At 40.2% G+C, this 19,342-nt stretch overlaps 1 protein-coding gene across 34 annotated transcripts in view; it reads right to left on the bottom strand.

The window, feature by feature from the left end:
* Positions 1–19,342, bottom strand: part of RORA (RAR related orphan receptor A) — a 672,136-nt gene that overhangs the window by 16,615 nt on the left and 636,179 nt on the right. For all 34 annotated transcript variants that reach the window (XM_054687750.1, XM_054687796.1, XM_054687795.1 and 31 more), the window contains 3 exons: positions 8,374–8,515; positions 5,410–5,805; positions 557–678 (listed from right to left, as the gene is read on the bottom strand). In XM_054687750.1, coding sequence (XP_054543725.1) covers positions 557–678; positions 5,410–5,805; positions 8,374–8,515 — 660 coding nt within the window. The remainder of the gene's footprint in view (positions 1–556; positions 679–5,409; positions 5,806–8,373; positions 8,516–19,342) is intronic.

Raw genomic sequence — 19,342 nt, forward strand, 5'->3', positions numbered from 1 at the left:
TTTTCATTGATATGTTGGGGTGGAGGACACACTGAATTAGGAGTCAAGAGTCATCATCTAATCCTGATGTTTTCAATTCCCAGGATGGTGGTTTGTCGAGCAGAGTGTTACACAGTGGCAAGTGGCACCACTATTTGTCAGTCTCATATCAGACTGGAATTATGGACCCCTTGGAAACAAAGGCCTGAGATTATTTTATGTCAACTTCTGTATTTTGAAATCATCCATTGTGATATTGGGACAAAACCCAATTTATTTATGGAAGTTGCTTAATCTAGCCTCCTGTTGATAAATGGAAGGAGATATGTGTGTAGTTATAGGCAACAATGAAATTTATTTGCTATTGCTGACATTTTGCATGCTAACATCTCAGTTAGATGACAAAACTCTAAATACATGATCAGCTCTGAAAGAAAGATTTTTTTTTTTAAACAGAAATGTGATAGCTGATGAAAGACCATCATTCTTTGGTTTGTCTGTATTCTTGATCAAATCTCCTTTACTAATACCCTTCCCCAAATTGCCTCAATCCTCAGTAAAATTCCTCAGAGTATACCTTGTTTTGATAGTTCTCAATCTCCTCCTGCAGAAAGGTCTGCCACGTTATCTGCTGGAGCTCTTCTCTCAAGTATTGGCAAGTTTCCAGATGTGATTTAGATATATTCTGTGCAAGATGTTCTATGGAGAAAATAGGAGATCACAAGCATGAAAAGCCATGTTCCTCTTTGCATGACCAGTGTTTTCCCTATTTAGCACGTGATTTACAAAGCCACCAGTTGAAAGCAACATGCTGAACTAATTTGAATTATCTTTATACATTTAAATAAGCAAGCTGGGATATTTTGTATTTTGGAACATGAGGATGAAGAATAAACAAAGTCAACATTTGCAATAAAGTTTGATGACTTCAAATGACTCTCCTGATCTTGACTTTGTTCTGTGCTTTTACACCAGAACAAATATTGACCTAGATGGCTGTGGGAAATGATTGACAAAGCCTCCTCTTAGGATTTTTATAAAAACACATCTACCACATACATTGACCTAGGGAGGATTACTCTTGAACAATTAGAAAATGATACTCTTTTATAATGACACCTATGTGTCTCTTTGATTTTTCCTGACAATAACAAAACCAGCATGACTGAGGGTCAACTATTTCACTGCATTTAGTATAGTGGTTAAGAGATGAACTCTGGAGTCAGACTGCCTTGGTTTGACTCTTAGCTCTGCTATTTGACTAACTGTGATCTTAAGTAAGTTACTTAACGTCTCTGTTTTTCATTTTTCTCTCATTTGTAAAATGAGAAAAACAGCACCTATTTCTGTGAGAACTAAGAACATTAGGATGAATTCATATCATACTGGAGGGAAGGGGATTTGAAAATACTATAAGAAATACATGCCAACAAATTTTCTATAGGAACTTTGTGATTTTTTGAATATCTAGGGACCCACTGAACAGACGATTCAAAACATCAGACAATAAAGCACAGAATTGGATTATATCAGAAAAGAAAGATAAAAGATAACTGTCAGGGAAAAGAGAGAGAATGTTGGTTTGGGGAATCAGTAAACAAAGGACAAAGAGAAGAAAAACATTTGATAGAGAGAACTGAAAAAGAGCAAAGTAAATGATGTGTCTTAAAGTCAATGACTCCTGTGCATAGAAGAGGAGAGTAAATAAAAGAATAATGGGGAGTCAGAAACAAGAAAATAAATGTTTGAATGGTAAACCAATTTCTGTAGATTAAAAAAAAGTGATGAAGAATGTTTACAGGGAAGAGGGGGATCCTATGAGGTGAAGGATGAGACTCACAGTTTTCTTCTTCTAGATTATGCATCTGAATGTGCTAATATGTTCAGTGTCTTGTTTCACGTTATCCTAACATTTCTTTCCACTCATTCCTACCTATTTGGGAGCAGTTTTTACAAGTGCAAACAAGTGATGCAATGTACCTTGTGGTCCAGTAGAGGGCAGTGGCTGCATTCTCATTAACTCCCTTTGATTCCATTCAGTTGATTTGGTTAAGTGTATGATTTTAGACACTTTGCTCTTTTTAAATCTCCATTTCATCATAGAAGAATATGGTCAGACTGAGTAAAAGTTAAGAAGTAGTAGTCTCTTGGAGAAACTTGCTCGAACAGTGAAATATCTGGGGATCAAAACTAGGAGAACAGGCTGCTAGTGGGAGCTCAGTGGATAACTTACTTTGTAATAGTCAAATCAGTTTGCCCCTTCAACCATGATCACTTCATCAATACAGCCAAGGTCTCGAGGCTTCGGTCAGAAAGTCCTGACTTCTGAGTTAATCACAGATTTTCATAGTGGGAAGGAACTTTGGACTTGCCCTCAGTTTACAGATAACATTAAGACTGATGAGAATAGTTAACACTTATGTGCCAGACCATAGAATTGATACATATATATTCTGAACATATGTATTTTCTCACTCAGTCTTCATAACAAACCAAGGAAGAAGGTATTCATTTATCTCCATTTTACAGATGAGCAAACTGAGTGACAGTAAGGATGAGTAACTTTTTCAAGATGTCACAGCTGGAAATGGCCAGTGATTCAATCGTACACAATTTGGCTCCAGTCTGTTCTAAATCTTTTTATTCTAGAAGTAAAGCCACTTCAGCTTGCAGAAGTAACAGGATTTACACTGGGTGGTATAACCTACAGCAAAGCTAGGACCACAATCTATATAAAGCTGACTTCTTGTTTTTGCCCACTTCTATCAGTGAAATTTCCCACAATTCGCATTAGTTATTGATTGTGGTAACAAGTGTAGTTACCTTTTTTGTTTTCAAATGAAATTAGACTGTTCATATGGAATGTATAGTCCAGGTCCTACCTGTGTATTGGGAGCAAAATTTGCTAGCTAGGGATGCAGGCATATTTTTACTAATAGTAATGGATTGTAGATATTGTTCTTGAAAATAGAATTGGACTTAAAGTATGTTAATGTACAAAATTTACTTTCCAATCGTAACCTTGGATTCATTTGTTTAAAATCTGATGAAAAATCTAGTCTGAAATGAAGCCAAGACTCCTGGTTAAAGAGATGGCATGACTTGAATTCCCAAAGGAAATACTGGGGGACTACAGAGAGCTTTGAAGAAGGTGCAGAGAAGTCTGTGGCCGCTTTCATGCAACATTGAGCTCCTCAAGCTGTTTTGTGCATGTAACTGGGATAGAAAATTTGAGCCCAATTATATTCTTTTCAGATAAATTCTTGGGTTTTTTAAAAGATTTATTTATTTATTTATACAAGCACTGGGTACAGTCAGAGGCGCGGGAGGGTGAGAGAATTCACAGAGCCAGAGCGGGGAGCAGAACAGGCAGACTGATGAAGTACACTGCTGAGGGGAGCAGCGGGCAGCAGGAGAGGTCTGTGCGCCATGTGGGACCCTCACCCAGCGGCTGGGGATCGAACCGGCACTGCAGAGGCTGCGGGCAGCCTTTCAACCCAGCGCTCAACCGCTGTGCCACCGGGGAGGCCCCGATAAATTCTTGTTTAATGTTGGGTTTGGAACTAATCCCACAAATTAGTTAATTTTATTCAAGCTGGAAAATGCCACAATACACATGAAAAATCCCTAATTAAGGAGAACATAAAAGAAGTATGAGGACACAGGGCTCCTAGACTACCCTAGAAAGTGAAATGATGGAAGAGGAAATGGAAGTGGGGAAACTGAGGACCGGGGGAATCAACTTGGCCAATTCTGCCTCACTCAGGTATCAGTGCACATCTAGCCAAAGTGCTGTAGTCAAAGGCAACACTTTGGCTAAGCCCTGTAGGCTTATTTCAGAGTTGAACATTTGACAAGAAAATGGGATAGATTCACTAGTATTTATAAGGTGGAAACAAACCTAAAGTAAATCAGGTCATTTTTCATGATATCATGTCAGCTTTCAATCAAATCCTTATTCACTTCTAAAAATTTGATTTTCATTACAGTTCTGCTTAAGGCTCAGCCAACCAAGATTTATGACAAAAATGGAAGGTTTTTGTTCTAGTTCAAGGAAAAAAAAAAATCAAACCTACCTCTGCTCAGCTTGGCTTCTAGTTCAGAGGTTTCTCTGTTAATCAAAAGAGCTGCAATATACCTTTAATGCTGTTCAGTGGTTAAAGACCAAGCTTAAAATGTCCCTGCTCTTGAGGATTTAAATTTAGACCCATAAAGAGGGGCTTGTGTAAAAACCGTAAAGCACATTCAATTTGTTCTATTTGGAGAAAGATTTTACTGGAAATATAAATTTCACTTAAAATGTTTTATGGGGTACAGAGGTGGAGAAACCATCTAAAGAACACAACCGTTATTTCTGTGAACTGAGGACTTCTGTCCTCAAGTGAGAACCTGCTGTTTCTTTTCCATCTGAAGTCTTCATTTTCTCCTCACATCAACTTAGCCATCTCCACGGCAACTAACTGAAATACCCCAAAGGATTATAACCTTAAGTGAGGAACCACTAGGAGGAGCAGATCAAATCCTAAAACTGCAAAGGGTCTTATCAAACTTACTCTAAAAAGAAGTAATTAAAAATCAATTAACCATTACACAGGGTAGTAACACAAATTCCTTGAAATCAAAGTGTTCCATTGTTTGTGTTGTCAACATTTCTAGATCCCATCTCCTAAGAGAATTGACAGGTGGTTTTTTTTTTCCCCCTTGCATAGTGAGATTTCCATGAGCTAAATCAGTTTTGTCACCAATACCCATCACCAAAGTATTTTGGCATGTCAACGAATCAATCTCCATTTACCATTTATAGGATATACCAGGGCTGCAAAACTTAAATGCCTACAGGCGTGGGCAGAAGATACAAATGGGAGAAGTGGGGTGAGACCCTTTAAGGTGTTAACACCTACCTTGTGCCAGCCAGTTGCTGTCACTCAGAAATGCTGCCCCAGTGTAATTAGACCACCACTCCCACCAAGAAGCTGAAAATCTGAACTTTAGGTATAATTGCCTGGTTTAAAATTTTAGCAACTAATTCAAAAATATTAAGACTCTGGATAGGCTAAAAATAAAGTCTGTGACCTGGGTGGCTTCTGGGCTGGCCTTTTTGTGACTTTAGGTATAAAGCAATACCTGGTGTATAGCTAAATAAATAATGAAGTTAATGGGGCCACTCCCTGAACTTACAATTTTCTGTGGAATTTACAGACTGCTTTAAGTTCCTATTGTCTCATCTCTGAGAGGATGTAGAGAGGAAACAACGGTGGAGGGTCACAATTAAGGGGGCAGGGTGGAATTATGAAGGGGGTCAAATGATAAAGGTGAACTGCTTTTCTGCTTGTATTCTTTAATAACATAACTCAACAGAGGAACATCAGACATACTCAGTTGACTTCTCAAAGCCCTAGTTCAGCCCAATCAAAATATGGAAGCAATTACCTAGTTCTGCCATGGACACAGTTGGGGAAGTCTCCCCATTGGTGAAAGAACAGTAGGGAAAGAAGCCTGATGCTGGTGTGTAGTCACATATTGGTTCTGGTTTGATTCCATTGATATCAAGACCTGACTGGTCCGGGGAAGGCTGTATGTCCAGGTAGAAGCTGCTGACAGCAGAGTCTGCCTTGCTCCCCTCAGGGGTGTGCCCATCGATGTAGTTGCTGAGGTCATCGTGAAGTTCGGTCAGCCCGTTGGCCGAGATGTTGTAGGTGGGCGTCAGCGGCTCGGCCTCCCCAGGCTGCTGTTGGTGGTCTCGCTGCTGCTGCTGCATCCGGTGTTTCTGCACTTCTGCGTACAAGCTGTCTCTCTGCTTTTTCGACATTCGGCCAAATTTTACAGCTGGAAGAAAAAAGCCAAACCACACCTTATACAATGTACTTTTCTTCCTTATCCTCTCTGGTATGAATTAGGGGTTCCTTTAAAGTTTAGAATTGCAATGATAAATCACAAAATAAGGGCATGATCCAGAGGTGAAAACAGTTCCACCTTAAAAGGGTTTGCTCCATATCCCAACAGCAAGGACTTATCCCAGAGGCACTGTTTCAGAAGCAGGATGGGTAGAAGAGACCCAGAACAATGACCATCCACATTTCCCTCTGTCATGTATACCTAGGGTACCACTGATATGTGACTTAATGTTTACTTTCCACCCATGCAGCTCACCTGGACAACCTCTTTCTCTTCCCAGTCTTTGGAACAACTGCAAGGATGCACAGACTCACAGAGGGACATAAAGCACAAGCCGTCAAACCTGAATTTTCATTCACTTCACTGCTCTGTACACTCAAAGAAGTTTCTTTCTGATTAAACTGCCAAATCTGGGGCCTGGTTGAGAGGCCTAAACAGACTGGACAAGGGATTCGCCATTCACCAAATCACACTTGTGAACCTGCCTGGACTGAGGAGCCTCCTTTCTACTCATGGCTGGTGGTGGTCCCTGTGAAGCCCTGGGCCACTATGACCCATCTTTAAACTTTTAGCCTTAAGTAAAAACAGTGTCAGAATTGTGGAAAGGGTAAACAAATGGAAAGGGCAAACATACAGGGTCCCTGCGGGGTGAATTTGTGTTTACAGTGCTTCTCCCTGTGATGTGTCCCCATATTCAAAGTGGAGCAACAATTGCAGTAACTTTCCAGTTCATTCAGAACCCCAAATGACTTCTGAGATGCTCAGATAATTAAGGAGGAAAAAAACCCTATGATTTCCTGGTCTGCGTTCTCCTGCTAGCCATTTATTCTCAGCTCTGCTCTGTACATGCAGGACAGAGTTTCTGCTGGAGGGACTAAGATCTCTTAATTCAGTATGGTCAAAATTGCACTTGACAGGATGCATGAATTCACCCCTTGGCCACCAGCAGAGCTCTGGTGAGCACAGGTAGGAGAGATAGAAGTGAGATGGAGAACCAGGCCATCCCCTCAGGCCAGCTGATGGATTCTTTTCCTGCCAAAGAGCACATCCTGTTCTTCAGCACAGAGGAAACAAATGAGATGGATACTGGTCAATTTCCAGTTTCCACGACTCAGGTGACAAACTTGGGTGGGGCTGGTTAGATGGCAATCAGGAGGATGTGGGGTTTAAATTTCAAGCTTCTAATTGTATCCTGTCCCCCCCACCCCATTCATTTTCCAAAGTCACAGCAACATGTGCTATCACTTACAGGCAAAATCTCAAGAAGGCAAACTGAAGGTGCTTTATGTCTTTAAAAAAGAATATTCTAGGATACCCAAGGAGATTAAACTCATAGGTAAACTCACTTTGCTGTAACTTTGAAATGTGTTTTAACATTTGCATACATATTAACAATAATCAGATCCCGTAAGTAAAATCCTGAGTATAACATCTTGAGACAGGCCCACACCACCTGTAATTTTATTTACAGGTTCAAAAGTGATGTCAGTTTAGCACCATTAAAAGATGAAGTCTGCAGAGTTGCACATCTCTGGGAATTTCTGAGAATATGGCGTAAGTTCTGGGACTTGCATCTACCAATGTCAAAAACTTCACTTTTGTTCCTACATATTCTAAGAGGCCATCTCAGGCCCCAGGTTCTGAAGGATGTAACTTGGTCTGGGCGGGTCCAGGACTCTCTATTATGGGGACAGCAGGCTTTCAGAACGCCTGCATGATACTCAGAAATATTTTTCCACAGGCTGAAGCTCCACTGAAGAGATGTTTCCTTCAAAGGGAGCTTCTGATATAGTCAGCCAGCTAGTATATTCAGAAAAGTCCTCAAAATGTACCCACTGTATTTTTTGCCCAATTTTCATGCATAAGAATAACTTTTTTGAAATCTGGTATTGATAATTCAGTGCACTCAAGACAGTTTTCCAGGAATATCTAGAAATGTTTTGCAACTGAATGGTTGATAGTCTCTTAAAATAACTTCTTTTAATGAAAAGAGCATTTATCATTGAGCCATACTTTGCACTATTTTCACATGTTCTGTATGTATAAATATTTGATTTTGGCAAGTGATTCAATGTACCCAGTTTAGCATAAAAGCTAATTCACTTCAACTGCCAACATGCTTACTAGGTTAAAGCACATAGCAATTCTCTCTGGTTTGCATTTCCAACTTGGGAAATGCCTATAGGAGGTAGATTTATTAAGGCCCTCAGATGACACTTAAATTCAATCAAATTCACTCGTGCAATGTCTTAAATGTTGAAAACTGGAAGGTGTTCTAGTCACAGAGACTCCTCTCCACATCACCCCCAACGGCCTGTTCACTGATGGATGGATAATAGAGGAGGAAGTGAAATCCATGAGCCACCAAGTGTGTGTGTTGGGGGTGGAGGGAGGGAGAGAAGAAGAACAGGGGGACATATTTTGGCAGATCTAGATCCATGTTTGAGAATGCACTTTCATGACCCCACACTACTGTACAACTCAAGCTGTGGTGCTCACCATCTCGAGACATCCCCACGGCAAGGCATTTCTGTAATCGACAGTGTTGGCAGCGGTTTCTACTGGTTCGATCAATCAAACAGTTCTTCTGACGAGGACAGGAGTAGGTGGCATTGCTTTGCTGACTTCTCCTGAAAAAGCCCTGTGATTCCATTATGAAAAATAAAACAGGTTAGTGTCAGTTTGAGTTGTATGATACTAAAAGGCAGTATACTAAGCATTTAGCAGCATTAATATTTAATGAAGAATTAAACTTGTAGTAGAATAATCCAGGAGATCATTAATGAAATTAAAGTCACTTCTTTTTCCTTGAGTCAAACTGATCCCCAGAGCCTACTCTCCTGTCCCTTACACATGCAAAACTTTACCTCCAATTGAGGGTTGCCTATGTGAAAGGCACAAGATCAGTGGCTCTAGACTTCTGATGATCAAAAGCAATGTGCTTGATGGGACAGTACAGACTTATCATTAACATTTATTTCCAAAATATTTTAGAAAAATAAATACAAAACCCTTCTCTGGGATGTTTAGAGATAAGGAAGATGCAGCCTTCTTACAGCTCAGGGCAGCTGCAACCTGGCACACTGTGGTGATCTGCACTACCCCGCTTAAATCACTGCGTTTTAGCCCTTTCCCACTCCCCAAGTCAGAATCTACTGAAGTTAAATGACACTTGGGTGGATTATGTTGGTAGACCAATCACATTAGAACTATTACTCAACCTCTGACAGTTTTTTTAAAGATTTATTTACTTATGCATACAAGATCTGGGGTGTAGGCCAGAGATGTGGGGGTGAGAGGATTCACCAGAGACAGAGTGGGCAGCAGAACAGGCAGATCTACTGAAATACACTGGTGAGGAGAGCAGCAAGCGAGACAGGAGAGGTCTGCTGTGCCATGTGGCTCAGCTCCCTGGCCGGGGATTGAACTCATGCTGCAGTGGCTGCAGATAGCTTGATAGTGCTGAGACTTAACCCCCTGTGCCACCAGGGAGGCCCCAACCTTTGACAGTTTTGAAACACCATGTATTCACAATCAGGCCTTTAAGATTCAACAAATCCCATTTGATGTTCGTCAAGTCACAGTTATTTGTCAGGCACCATTTCAGGAGTGAGAGGGATGGATAATGAGCTGCCAAGCTGCCACACTCAAGAGTTTCATTCATTCACTTATTCTCATTCATTCAGTAAGCTATTTATTTTTTGTTAACTTCTTGAGCTGGATTCTTACTAGCTCACACTCATTTTCAGTGTTTATCCTTTTCTTAAAGCTGCAAGTTTTCCTTTTAGTTATGTTTTACCATCAACGCACAAGTTTTGCTATATAGCATTTTCATTACCCTTCAGTTAAAAAGATACTCTAACTTTGAATAGAATTTTTTTCTTTGATTGATTTCAAGTATCTTTAGAAACATATTTTTTAAATTTCCAAACAATGGGGATATTTTTTGCTACCTTCTTATTGTTGACTTATTTCTAGGGATATACCCAGAAGGAAAAAAGAAGTCAACCAGAGGAGTCATTTCTAAGAAGTAAAGGCATGAAGCATACAGGAAAGGTATTGTTGTCTTCAAATCTTTAATGGCAAAATAGATGACCCCCAACACAGAGGACACCAGTGAAGAGGGGAGACATAAAATCCTGAAGATCTGACAGATGGTGAGCAAACTAATAAGGGTTTGAATTTTTCTAGAGGCCAATCTGGCAGTTGTATCAAAATCCTTAAAAACATGCTTATCCATTGAACCAATAATTCCCCTTTGGGGAATGTATCTTCAATGAATATGCAGAATTGTACAAAAATTATCTGCAAGGATGTTCATCAAAACACTATCTGTGATATAAAAGAGATTCAGAAAAGTTCTGAATGTCCAACATTAGTGAAATGGAAGTCACCTTGGATACCTGTATCTGTATCATGGAATAGTCTGCAACCATTAAAAATGGTATTTCAATAAAACAATTTTTGACATTAAAAGATGATAAAAATATTCTTCCTCCCCCCCCTTAAAAACAACTAAAGAACTAAACATAATTCTTTTGCATTTTTAAAAAAAATCCTTATGTTTAATATAGAAGGAGCTATGGAAAATTATGTCCTCAAATGAAAAGAATCATTGACACTGTTGGTGGGATCCTAGGTGATGATAATTTTCTTTTTGTTTACCTGTACTTTCTGAATTTTTTCTGCAATATACAATATGCAGATGGGAAGGTATATGAGCTATTTGGGAAGATCAAATATAACTGCTGTGAGATGTGTAGATGAATTTCAATGAATGTAAGGTATGTGACCTTAGGTCCTGTTTTTCCTTTGGGAATCAACCTGGGAAGGGAGAGGGCAGGGCACAGACTTCTCACCCCATCTCTCTCTGCCAACCTGCTCACTAAACTAAACATGGGCAGGCGGGACCCCAGGGCCTTAGATGGTCTCTCTGTTACACCTTAAAACTACCCTATATCAAGTCCAGTCTCTTCTGTGTAGCAATCTTTTCACAAACTATCTAAAGCTATAGGTTTTTTTTTTTTTATTTGTTTTCTTTTTTTTTAAATGTGTGTGTGTGTGTTTTTCCCTCTGTGAAAAGGAAGTGAGAAAAAGTAAAACATTGGGGCTCAGAGGAGAGAACTGAAGAACATAGAAATGGTAATAGAGACAGATAATCCTGAGAGATTACCAAGAGGTCACCTGGTTAGGTATTCAGTTGAGTCTGAGACACATAATCTCTGTGAAAGCTGAAAGGTGTCTATTTCTTTGTTGAGACTCAACCACCATTCAGACCCTACTTGTTTGCTGTCACTGCGGGTGCCTGCAGAACGAGGATCAGGATTTGCCTTTTCTTTAGTTGAGGACAAATTTAAACTTTACTTGCTTCACAATGAGTTTGTTTCATTTTGTTCTATGATCACTGAATATGGAGAATGTCAGAGCTTTCTAGTTTTCTCCTCACATGAACCAGTAATTAAGGGTAGGCAAGCTCTCTGCCAATATCATGACTCTAGATCAAATCACAGCATCTGTCACTTTTCTTTATGGATTTTTTTACACCATTACTATTTCGTCTCAGGATTCTCTCCAATTTTTCCACTTCTTTACAAAATACAAAATACAAAACTAGATGTGGTTCTCCAATAATGCTGGCTGGGTCCTTAAATTAACAAAAAGGATTCTGCTTTTCAGTTCCCAAATATTAGACTGATGTTAGCATTGAACTGTCACTAATACAGTTTCAGAATGTTAACACAGAAGTTATACATAACTTCCAGTTTGCTCCATTACAGGGGAACTCTGAGAAGGATTGATGATGATGAGATCAATCTTAATAAGTACTTGTATTGATCATATTTCTTTATTCTCTACATTTGATGCTTTGACATCCTGGTGCCATGCTGACCCAACAGGGATTGTGCTTCCCAGGACCAGCTAATTTTTGGACATAGCAAACTTTTGCCAGAGAATATGCTTTTCATATGTAAACCAACCAATCCAGAACCCACACACTCACTACCTACTCCACAGGGTCTCATGTTCTGGGCCACTGTTCCCCCATCCAAACCACTCCAGGATCAGACACCAGACAACAACAGAGAGCCCTCAGGCTCTAAGCCTGTGACATTACTTAAACTATCCCGTCCTAGGCCTGTTTACCCTGGCTCACCAACTCCTTCCAGAGGAAAGGTGCATGGGTGAATTGGTGAAGGAAATTCTATGGGGACTATACCTGGAGAGAGGGGGGAGGGAAGCAAACACTGTCTAAAAATGAACAATGATATAAAATATATATAAGTAAAAAAAAAATTAAAAAATAGGCTCTTGCCCACATTTGCCCCTCACTTGCTTTTCTTCCTGGAAGAACCTGCTGCTTCCAGTTGGTGCTGCAGCATGCCATGCTGGGCCTCCTGATTCCAGGAGCCTGTCAGTACAACACACTTCTTTCCAGAAAGTCATTTTTGCGTGTCTTTACCTCCCTGATTAAAGCAAATCTCAGGCATCATTGAAACAGTGCTGACCATGTGCTAGGCACCCTGTTCTCTAGGACACAGTATTAACCTTGCCTGCATGGGTAGTGAGCTATTATCATTTCTCTAGTTTTAAGGTAGAACAGATGGAGGCTTCCAGATGCAGAGTGACCTGCTCAGAACCCCACCTCTAGCAAAGGGTAAAGGTAAGATATGAATTCATGTGGCTTAACTCCAGAACACATCCTTTTAATATCCCTTTATTTTTTTCACTTCCCTTGTGTAGCAGAACAATTCCACTCAGGCATTCTCCTACAGGGCAATCACAAGTCAGCCAGTGTAGAGACAAGGTGTGCATGACAAAGTTGTGAGAGTGATCTCTGAAATGAGACTACCTTTGGGTCCGCCCCTTGAGCTTATGATCCCAGTGCCAGGCACTTGAAAGACTGCCTTTACAGCTGCCTTTTGGTGGGGGTTAGAGTCATACAAGAAAGCCAGGTTTATGATTTTATGATTTTCCCCTGATTTTGGATCAGAGTTTTAAGTTCCCTTTTGTTCACCTTATTTCTAAGTTACTTTGGCTTGTTTAGAAAACAGACAAAGCAATAATAACCAACTTACTTTAAGGACTCAGTCACTATCTTTAAAGATGTCTGAGTCATTAGGCCATAAATTGCAGGGCAAATCCAGGAGGCATTCCACATGTGCTCTGAGCAACGGCAACAGGGCAGAACCGATTCTGGCTTCCAAGCTACCTCCTCAAAAAAGGATCACGCTTCTTTCTACATGTGTCTGCTGTGAGGCGTGTGGGGAAAGCAAGCAAGCGAAGAGATACACCTTGCTCTTCACAAGACATTTATTCTATGAGTCAGCTGAGCAAGTGCCTGCTAAGAGTGCCAGGAGGGGCGCAGCTAAGAACCAGAGATGTTTCTTTTGGACTCAATCACTAGTCATGCCCACAGGAGAGCTATCAAATGCCAGATGGGAAGGGTCAAACAGGGTCAAGGGAGTGGCGTGAGGGGAGAGAGAGGGCAGCCACTGTGACTCAGATAAACACTGAACTTTGCATGTTGGACAAAATGATTTGGTTATCCTTTTTCAAAAACTCTTTTTCAGCACTCCTTAGTATTTCTCAAAGGTTTAAGGATTCGGGAAGTTAAGCTGATAAAACATTTAAAACAAATGAACATACAAGAGGGAGAAGAGTAACGAAGATAAGGAAGAAAGGCAGAAAGTCAGTGGGGGGGGGGGGGCCCTTCCTACCTAAAGGTATGCCCGGCAGTGTAGAAGTGGAATCTTGACCAGACGTGAGTTCTAGGGGAAGTTTGAGTCCACATAGAAAGCAGGGACAGCACAAACCCTGGGCGTGGGGTTTTGGGTAGAAGTGGGTAAAATTTAAAGTGCGAAAGCTGTGAGAAAAGGTATTAAAAGTCAAAATTTTGGAGTTTCATTTCTAAACTATAGGCTAACCAATTACTTCTTTGGTTTTTGTAAAATTTTCCTTTTTATGGATATCAAAAAAGGTGGAAATGTGCCATTATAAACATGGTGGGCTTGAGCAGCAAGTGACCCAGATGAATTTCAGGTCAGTGCCAACTGTGAGACTGTAGCACACTACCACCACCTAGTGGCAGCATACTAACATGCAGTTAATACAAATAGTAAATTAAAAAAACACAAGGTGTTTCCAGCTAAAAGAGATTGAGAGATGATCGGGTTCAGTAGTTCTCAAACAGAGAACACATCAGATCATTCATGGAGATTTAAAAAAAATTACTTTAGCTCTATTTATCTAGAACTTTGGGGGATCCAGTCCAGACATACTTATGAAATTGCCACGTTATAGGTCAAAAAAGAAGATAAAATCTAACAAAGGTTCTTGAAGATGCAGCCCCCTTCTTTTTAAAAAAGTCTGGAATTACTCTAGTTTTCTGATTTTTGGAAAGAACCAAAATGAAGTTCAGAAGAGCATGTGACTTATTCAGGGTTGTCCCAGGATCGGGAAGTATCAGTGCTGGGACTCCAACTTCAGAGTTCTTATTTTCAATGTGGTACCCTCTCACTTAAATATCTCCTCTTTCATATTGGACTACAGAACTGATGCCACACACATAGTCTCGATTTCCTCACACACAGAGACCCACACTGCTCAGCTTCCACTGTCTCAAAGAAGTCTCCAGCGTTTCCTCCCTCATCTTGTCTAGCCTCTTAAAGCGCCTTTCGTTAGGTATTATTTCTGATTTCTACCTTCGAGTCCCTGGAAAATTCTGCTTATTTAATTTTAAACAAATTAGCTGTGCACTTGGAAAATGTTCGTTGACTACACTAGGCTGTGCTCCCCAGGACGGGGACTGAAGGCAGGGTCTGCAGGAGAAGATTCACACCAGGCGGCAAAAGTAGAACACAAACATTTCAGGAATTTTGTGATTCCTGATTGTGAATACATTAAACATAATCATAATGAGTATTAAAAGTTAACTTGTTATTATTTTATCATTATCCATGCTTTTGAGGTGATTACATATTTGTATGGTAGAGATACTACAAAACCACATGCTACTGTACATCTCTTCCCTACTTTGCATTCAGTGAGATGTGAGTTGACTATGTGGTAGGAATATTTATACCACAGAAAGTGGCAAATGCCACAAATTGGGGCTTGACTTATTGTTCTGCTTATTGCTTGCATTTAAAAAGTGATGAAAAAAATGAGAAGTGTAGGTTAAATTTATAAGTATGTCTATAGGCATCATGTTGTGAATAGCACCCCAAAAATTGAGGAAATCTTTCAGTATTCAAAACGCATTATCTGATTTAGCAAGGAACTTGCTCACATCAGCACTGATGAAAGCATGAAGTTCCAAAATACGTTTTCTTCATTTCACTTTCCTCTTAATCATTACCATAAATGAAAATACCACTGACATTCGAATATCTTGGCACTGTCTCTCATCAATGCAACCACAGGTATGGAGGCAAGAGTTCAGCAGAAATCAGTGAGAGTGTTCAGTGAGGATCCTTTGTCTATAGGAAGCTGATTTCACTATTTGCAAAGTATGTTGAGCTATAGTTATATACATAAATATAGATACTTTTTCAGAGAGCTGGTTATTAAAAATGGACCAGCATGTGACTGGGTCAAGCCCAGTGCTTGCTGGATACTCAGGTTCCTTGTAGGCTGTCTGAGTTACTCCTCCTTACTTCAGATAGTCCTTACTCCAGACTTATGGCTTGGCTTCCTATAGCCTCCTGTCCTCCCTCTGCACACACAAATATACTCCAGAAATTTTAGCTGAAAAGATAGAAAATGACCTTTTTTTTTTTGCATAGAAGAACTGGGGTCTAGGCCAGAGGTATCGGGGTGGTGGTGGTAAGAGGATTCACCAAAGACAGAGTGGGGAGCAGAAAAGGCCAGATTTACTGAACTACACTGCTGAGGGGAGCAGCAGGCAAGACAGGAGAGGTCTGCTGTGCACTATGTGGGTTGGCTCCCTGGCTGGGGATCGAACTCAGGTCATAGCAGTGATAGCACTGAGATTTAATCCCATGGCCACCAGGGAGGCTCCAAAAAGGGCCTATCTTCATCCACTGTCCATTTTCCAGTCTTAGCTTCTCCAGTGCTTTCCTGCTCAGTTAAGGGTACACCTTCATACCAGCTACTCAAGGAAGAAAGGTGGACTTTATTTCAACCCTGATTCTTCCCCACCCCTATCCACATAGTCCTTAAATTAAGTAGCATCTTTCCATCTTCATATTTCTGAAATCCATCTGTTTCTCTCCATCTTTACTGCAAGTTTTTCAATTTCTCATACCTATCATTTTGAGTTGAAGCTATAGAGCCTCTCAGCTGTTCTCCCTGTTTCCACAATCACTACTTCTGATCCATGTTCACCATCGCTGAAGATGTCTTTCAAAAACACAGTCTGATCAGCTCACTTCTCTACATATTAGCCCTGGATGGCTCCCCATTGATGACTGGGCTGTGGCCATGCGTTCAGACAACTGTCCTCCACACAGCCCTCTTCCAGAGTCACAGCTGGCCAAGCTTAGACCACCGTGTCCACACTAGCTCAAAGGTCAGCTCTCTCTGTCCCTTCAGGATTGACTGGGGTATTTGCCTTCCCGACCTTACCTCTCCCATATACATGGGCCCTGGGAGCCCTGTGGGCATCTCCCTCAAAGCCCTTCACTTGCTGTATCACTAATCTCTCTTGCCTTGTTTGTTTCCAGAAGCAAGCTCAGCACTTGAAAAAGTCAACACATAGTTGCTGAATGAATGACAGTGGGTAAATGGTGGTAGTGATAAAAATAGTGGTGACAATCATGTGCTGGGCACATGTTCTATACCAGGCACCATGTAGGATGCTTTGCAAACATTTATTTGCAATTCACAACAACTCTGCAAAGTAAGTATTTTTGTATCTGTTTTATAAATGAGAAAAGTAAAATGCAGAGAGATTAAGCCAGGTGTCCAAAGTCACATAGCAGCTAAGGAATGGAGTTGGGATTTGAATTTCTGAGCCTCTGATGCATCGTACTGCAAGTACCATAGTCTTCTTCATGCACCATCAAAGAGGCAGGAAGAAAAACAAGTTGGGTAGACTGAACAACATAAATAAAACAAACAAAAAAATAGTTCCACTTCTCAATTCTGTAGTCAGAGTTCCAGAAAATGGTACAGAGAAGGTAAGGGAGATGGCATTTTATAGGGCATCAAATGCCAGGTTTCTAGACAGGTAGGAAAAAACTTTCATTTGCTATGCCTACTAATAAAAAGCTTTGAAATATACATGGCATTCATATTGGGGTTATTAATAGTTTTGTCTTAAAGTATGGGTCAGCTGGTCACAGATCTGTAAGTGTGGTGGGAAGGTTTGGGGGTCTTGCTCAGAGGGGGGACCCCTTCTGCTTGGGGCTCCTCCTCAGTGAGGCACAGGCTGAAATGCTGATCTGATGTTTGGTCTTTTGACAATTTTCACTTAATGAATTGATTCCTACAGTTCATTAACATACCCACTTCCACTTCTGTATACACATATGTCTTAATTAGCTGCTCATTGGCTGTTTAATTACAAGAAAACAGCTGACAGCTGCCTTGCTGAATTCTAATGGCAGACGCTTTGGAAGGGCTACACATTTGCTTTTGACAACCAAGATTTATTCATAATTCTATGATATATTATGAATGCTCATATGCTTGCCTGAATATTGTATTTTCTGATAAAATTAAAGTTTTAGAATTTGGGGGACTGTTGAAATGGATATATGTGTCCCTCGAATTCCACTTGCAAGGATGAGAGAATCCTATACGTAAAAGCATGAACCATGTCACAATTTTAATTATCTTGGAATCCCATATTCAGAAGCATGGGGTGAGGAAGAAGAAATATCTTTGGATAAGCCTGGGCAGAAATTTAAGTACCTGGATAAAGGTAAAAAGAAAACAACTACCAACTTAATTTTCTTGAAGGGTAAAGAGGGAAGACAGAGATTAAAATCAGGCAGAGGAAGAGGAAATAAAATTTAAGTGGGGTGGCAGAGCTAACTGTCTGCCAGGAAGCAAATGGTGAAGGAAATTTCTTTTCTTTTCTTTTCTTTTTTAAGGAAATTTCTTCTTTAGACAAGAATAGGCAATCACATTTGCAAAAGTTAGCTGGTCCAACCCTGCACATGCATCTGGTGGCAATAAATCATGGAAGCTCGGATCTCCCCAGTTACTTTCCTGTTCAATAATGACGGGTCTCCCTGTAGAACTGTATGTGCAAATGATCTCTGATTACAGCTGACGTCGTGTGTCATACTTGGTAAGTGTACACAACTGCTTTACACACAGTCACGCGCCAGCCTTAGTCCAACCCAAGTGAATGCGTTCAGCAGTGGCCTAGCCAGCACCGGGGGCCCTGCCCCAGTCTGGGGCCCTGTCTGTGACCTGCCACAAGTCCGTGTGTCTCTCCCTGTCAACTAAGGAAGAACAGCAGTTACTAAGACATGATTGACTAAAACGAAGAAATAAAAAATATAAGTTATCCAAATCATCTTGAGGCAAGTAGGGGTTTAACACATCCTACTGCTTGTGGATTCATCACAGGACTGCGAGAAAAAAATTTCTTAATCACATGTACATAACAGAAGTGAAACCCTGATGTCAGATATCATTTTCTGATATAATTTTCATTTTAAATGGCTAGCTCTGATACTGGGGTGAGGTGCTATGAAACTTTGTAATTAAAATGTTGATCATGAATGCATCGGTGCTGAGAAATGGACAAAACTGGTCCAGGGCTAGTGATATTTTGCCACAGAATTAAAATATTAGAATTCTTTAAAAAGCTCCAGATATCGTTTTAATTCTTTCTGGGCAAAAAATACCAATTATGCATTCTATTGGTAATTCTAGATAATATATTTATGAATGTAAAAAAGGAACACTGACTTCTCCCTTTACTAAGTGGATGAGGAATACTATCTATTAACACTAAAGGGAATACTAAAGTATCTAGGAATACTAAAGGGATACTATCTATTCTTAGACCAAAGAAGGGGGTCACGAGCAGATCTTCATGTAATCAGAAATCAATTACTAACTCCAAAACTTGACTGTATATTATCATTTGAGAAGTTATAGTTGAAATTATAGAGCCAAAAGACTAAAAGGATAGGGGTTAAAAAAAAAAAAACTGTGATTTTAACCTTGAAAGAAAGTTTCATCGTCATCATCATCATCATCATCTGAACAGCTTATGAATCTAATGATAAAGCTAGAAACTGAATGTGAATGATGAAGAGGGTCATTTCTCAAAGAAAACCTCGATCAAAGTTCATTTTTCTATAAGCTCTTTCTATAAACACTTCAGCATTTTCACTTGCTTTCAAGATTGAGCCTTAACCCTGCTGCCTTGTTTTATTTCTGTCCTGTCCCCCTACAAGTTCCATGGTCTGGGCCCACTTCCCTGGCAGACTTACTTTATACTTTGCCCTAATTTTCATCCAGGGCTGGGGCTAAATTCTGTTCC

This window comes from Talpa occidentalis, unplaced genomic scaffold (assembly GCF_014898055.3).
Source record: "Talpa occidentalis isolate TD23 unplaced genomic scaffold, MPIMG_talOcc4v2.1 talOcc4.11, whole genome shotgun sequence".
NCBI lineage: Eukaryota > Metazoa > Chordata > Mammalia > Eulipotyphla > Talpidae > Talpa > Talpa occidentalis.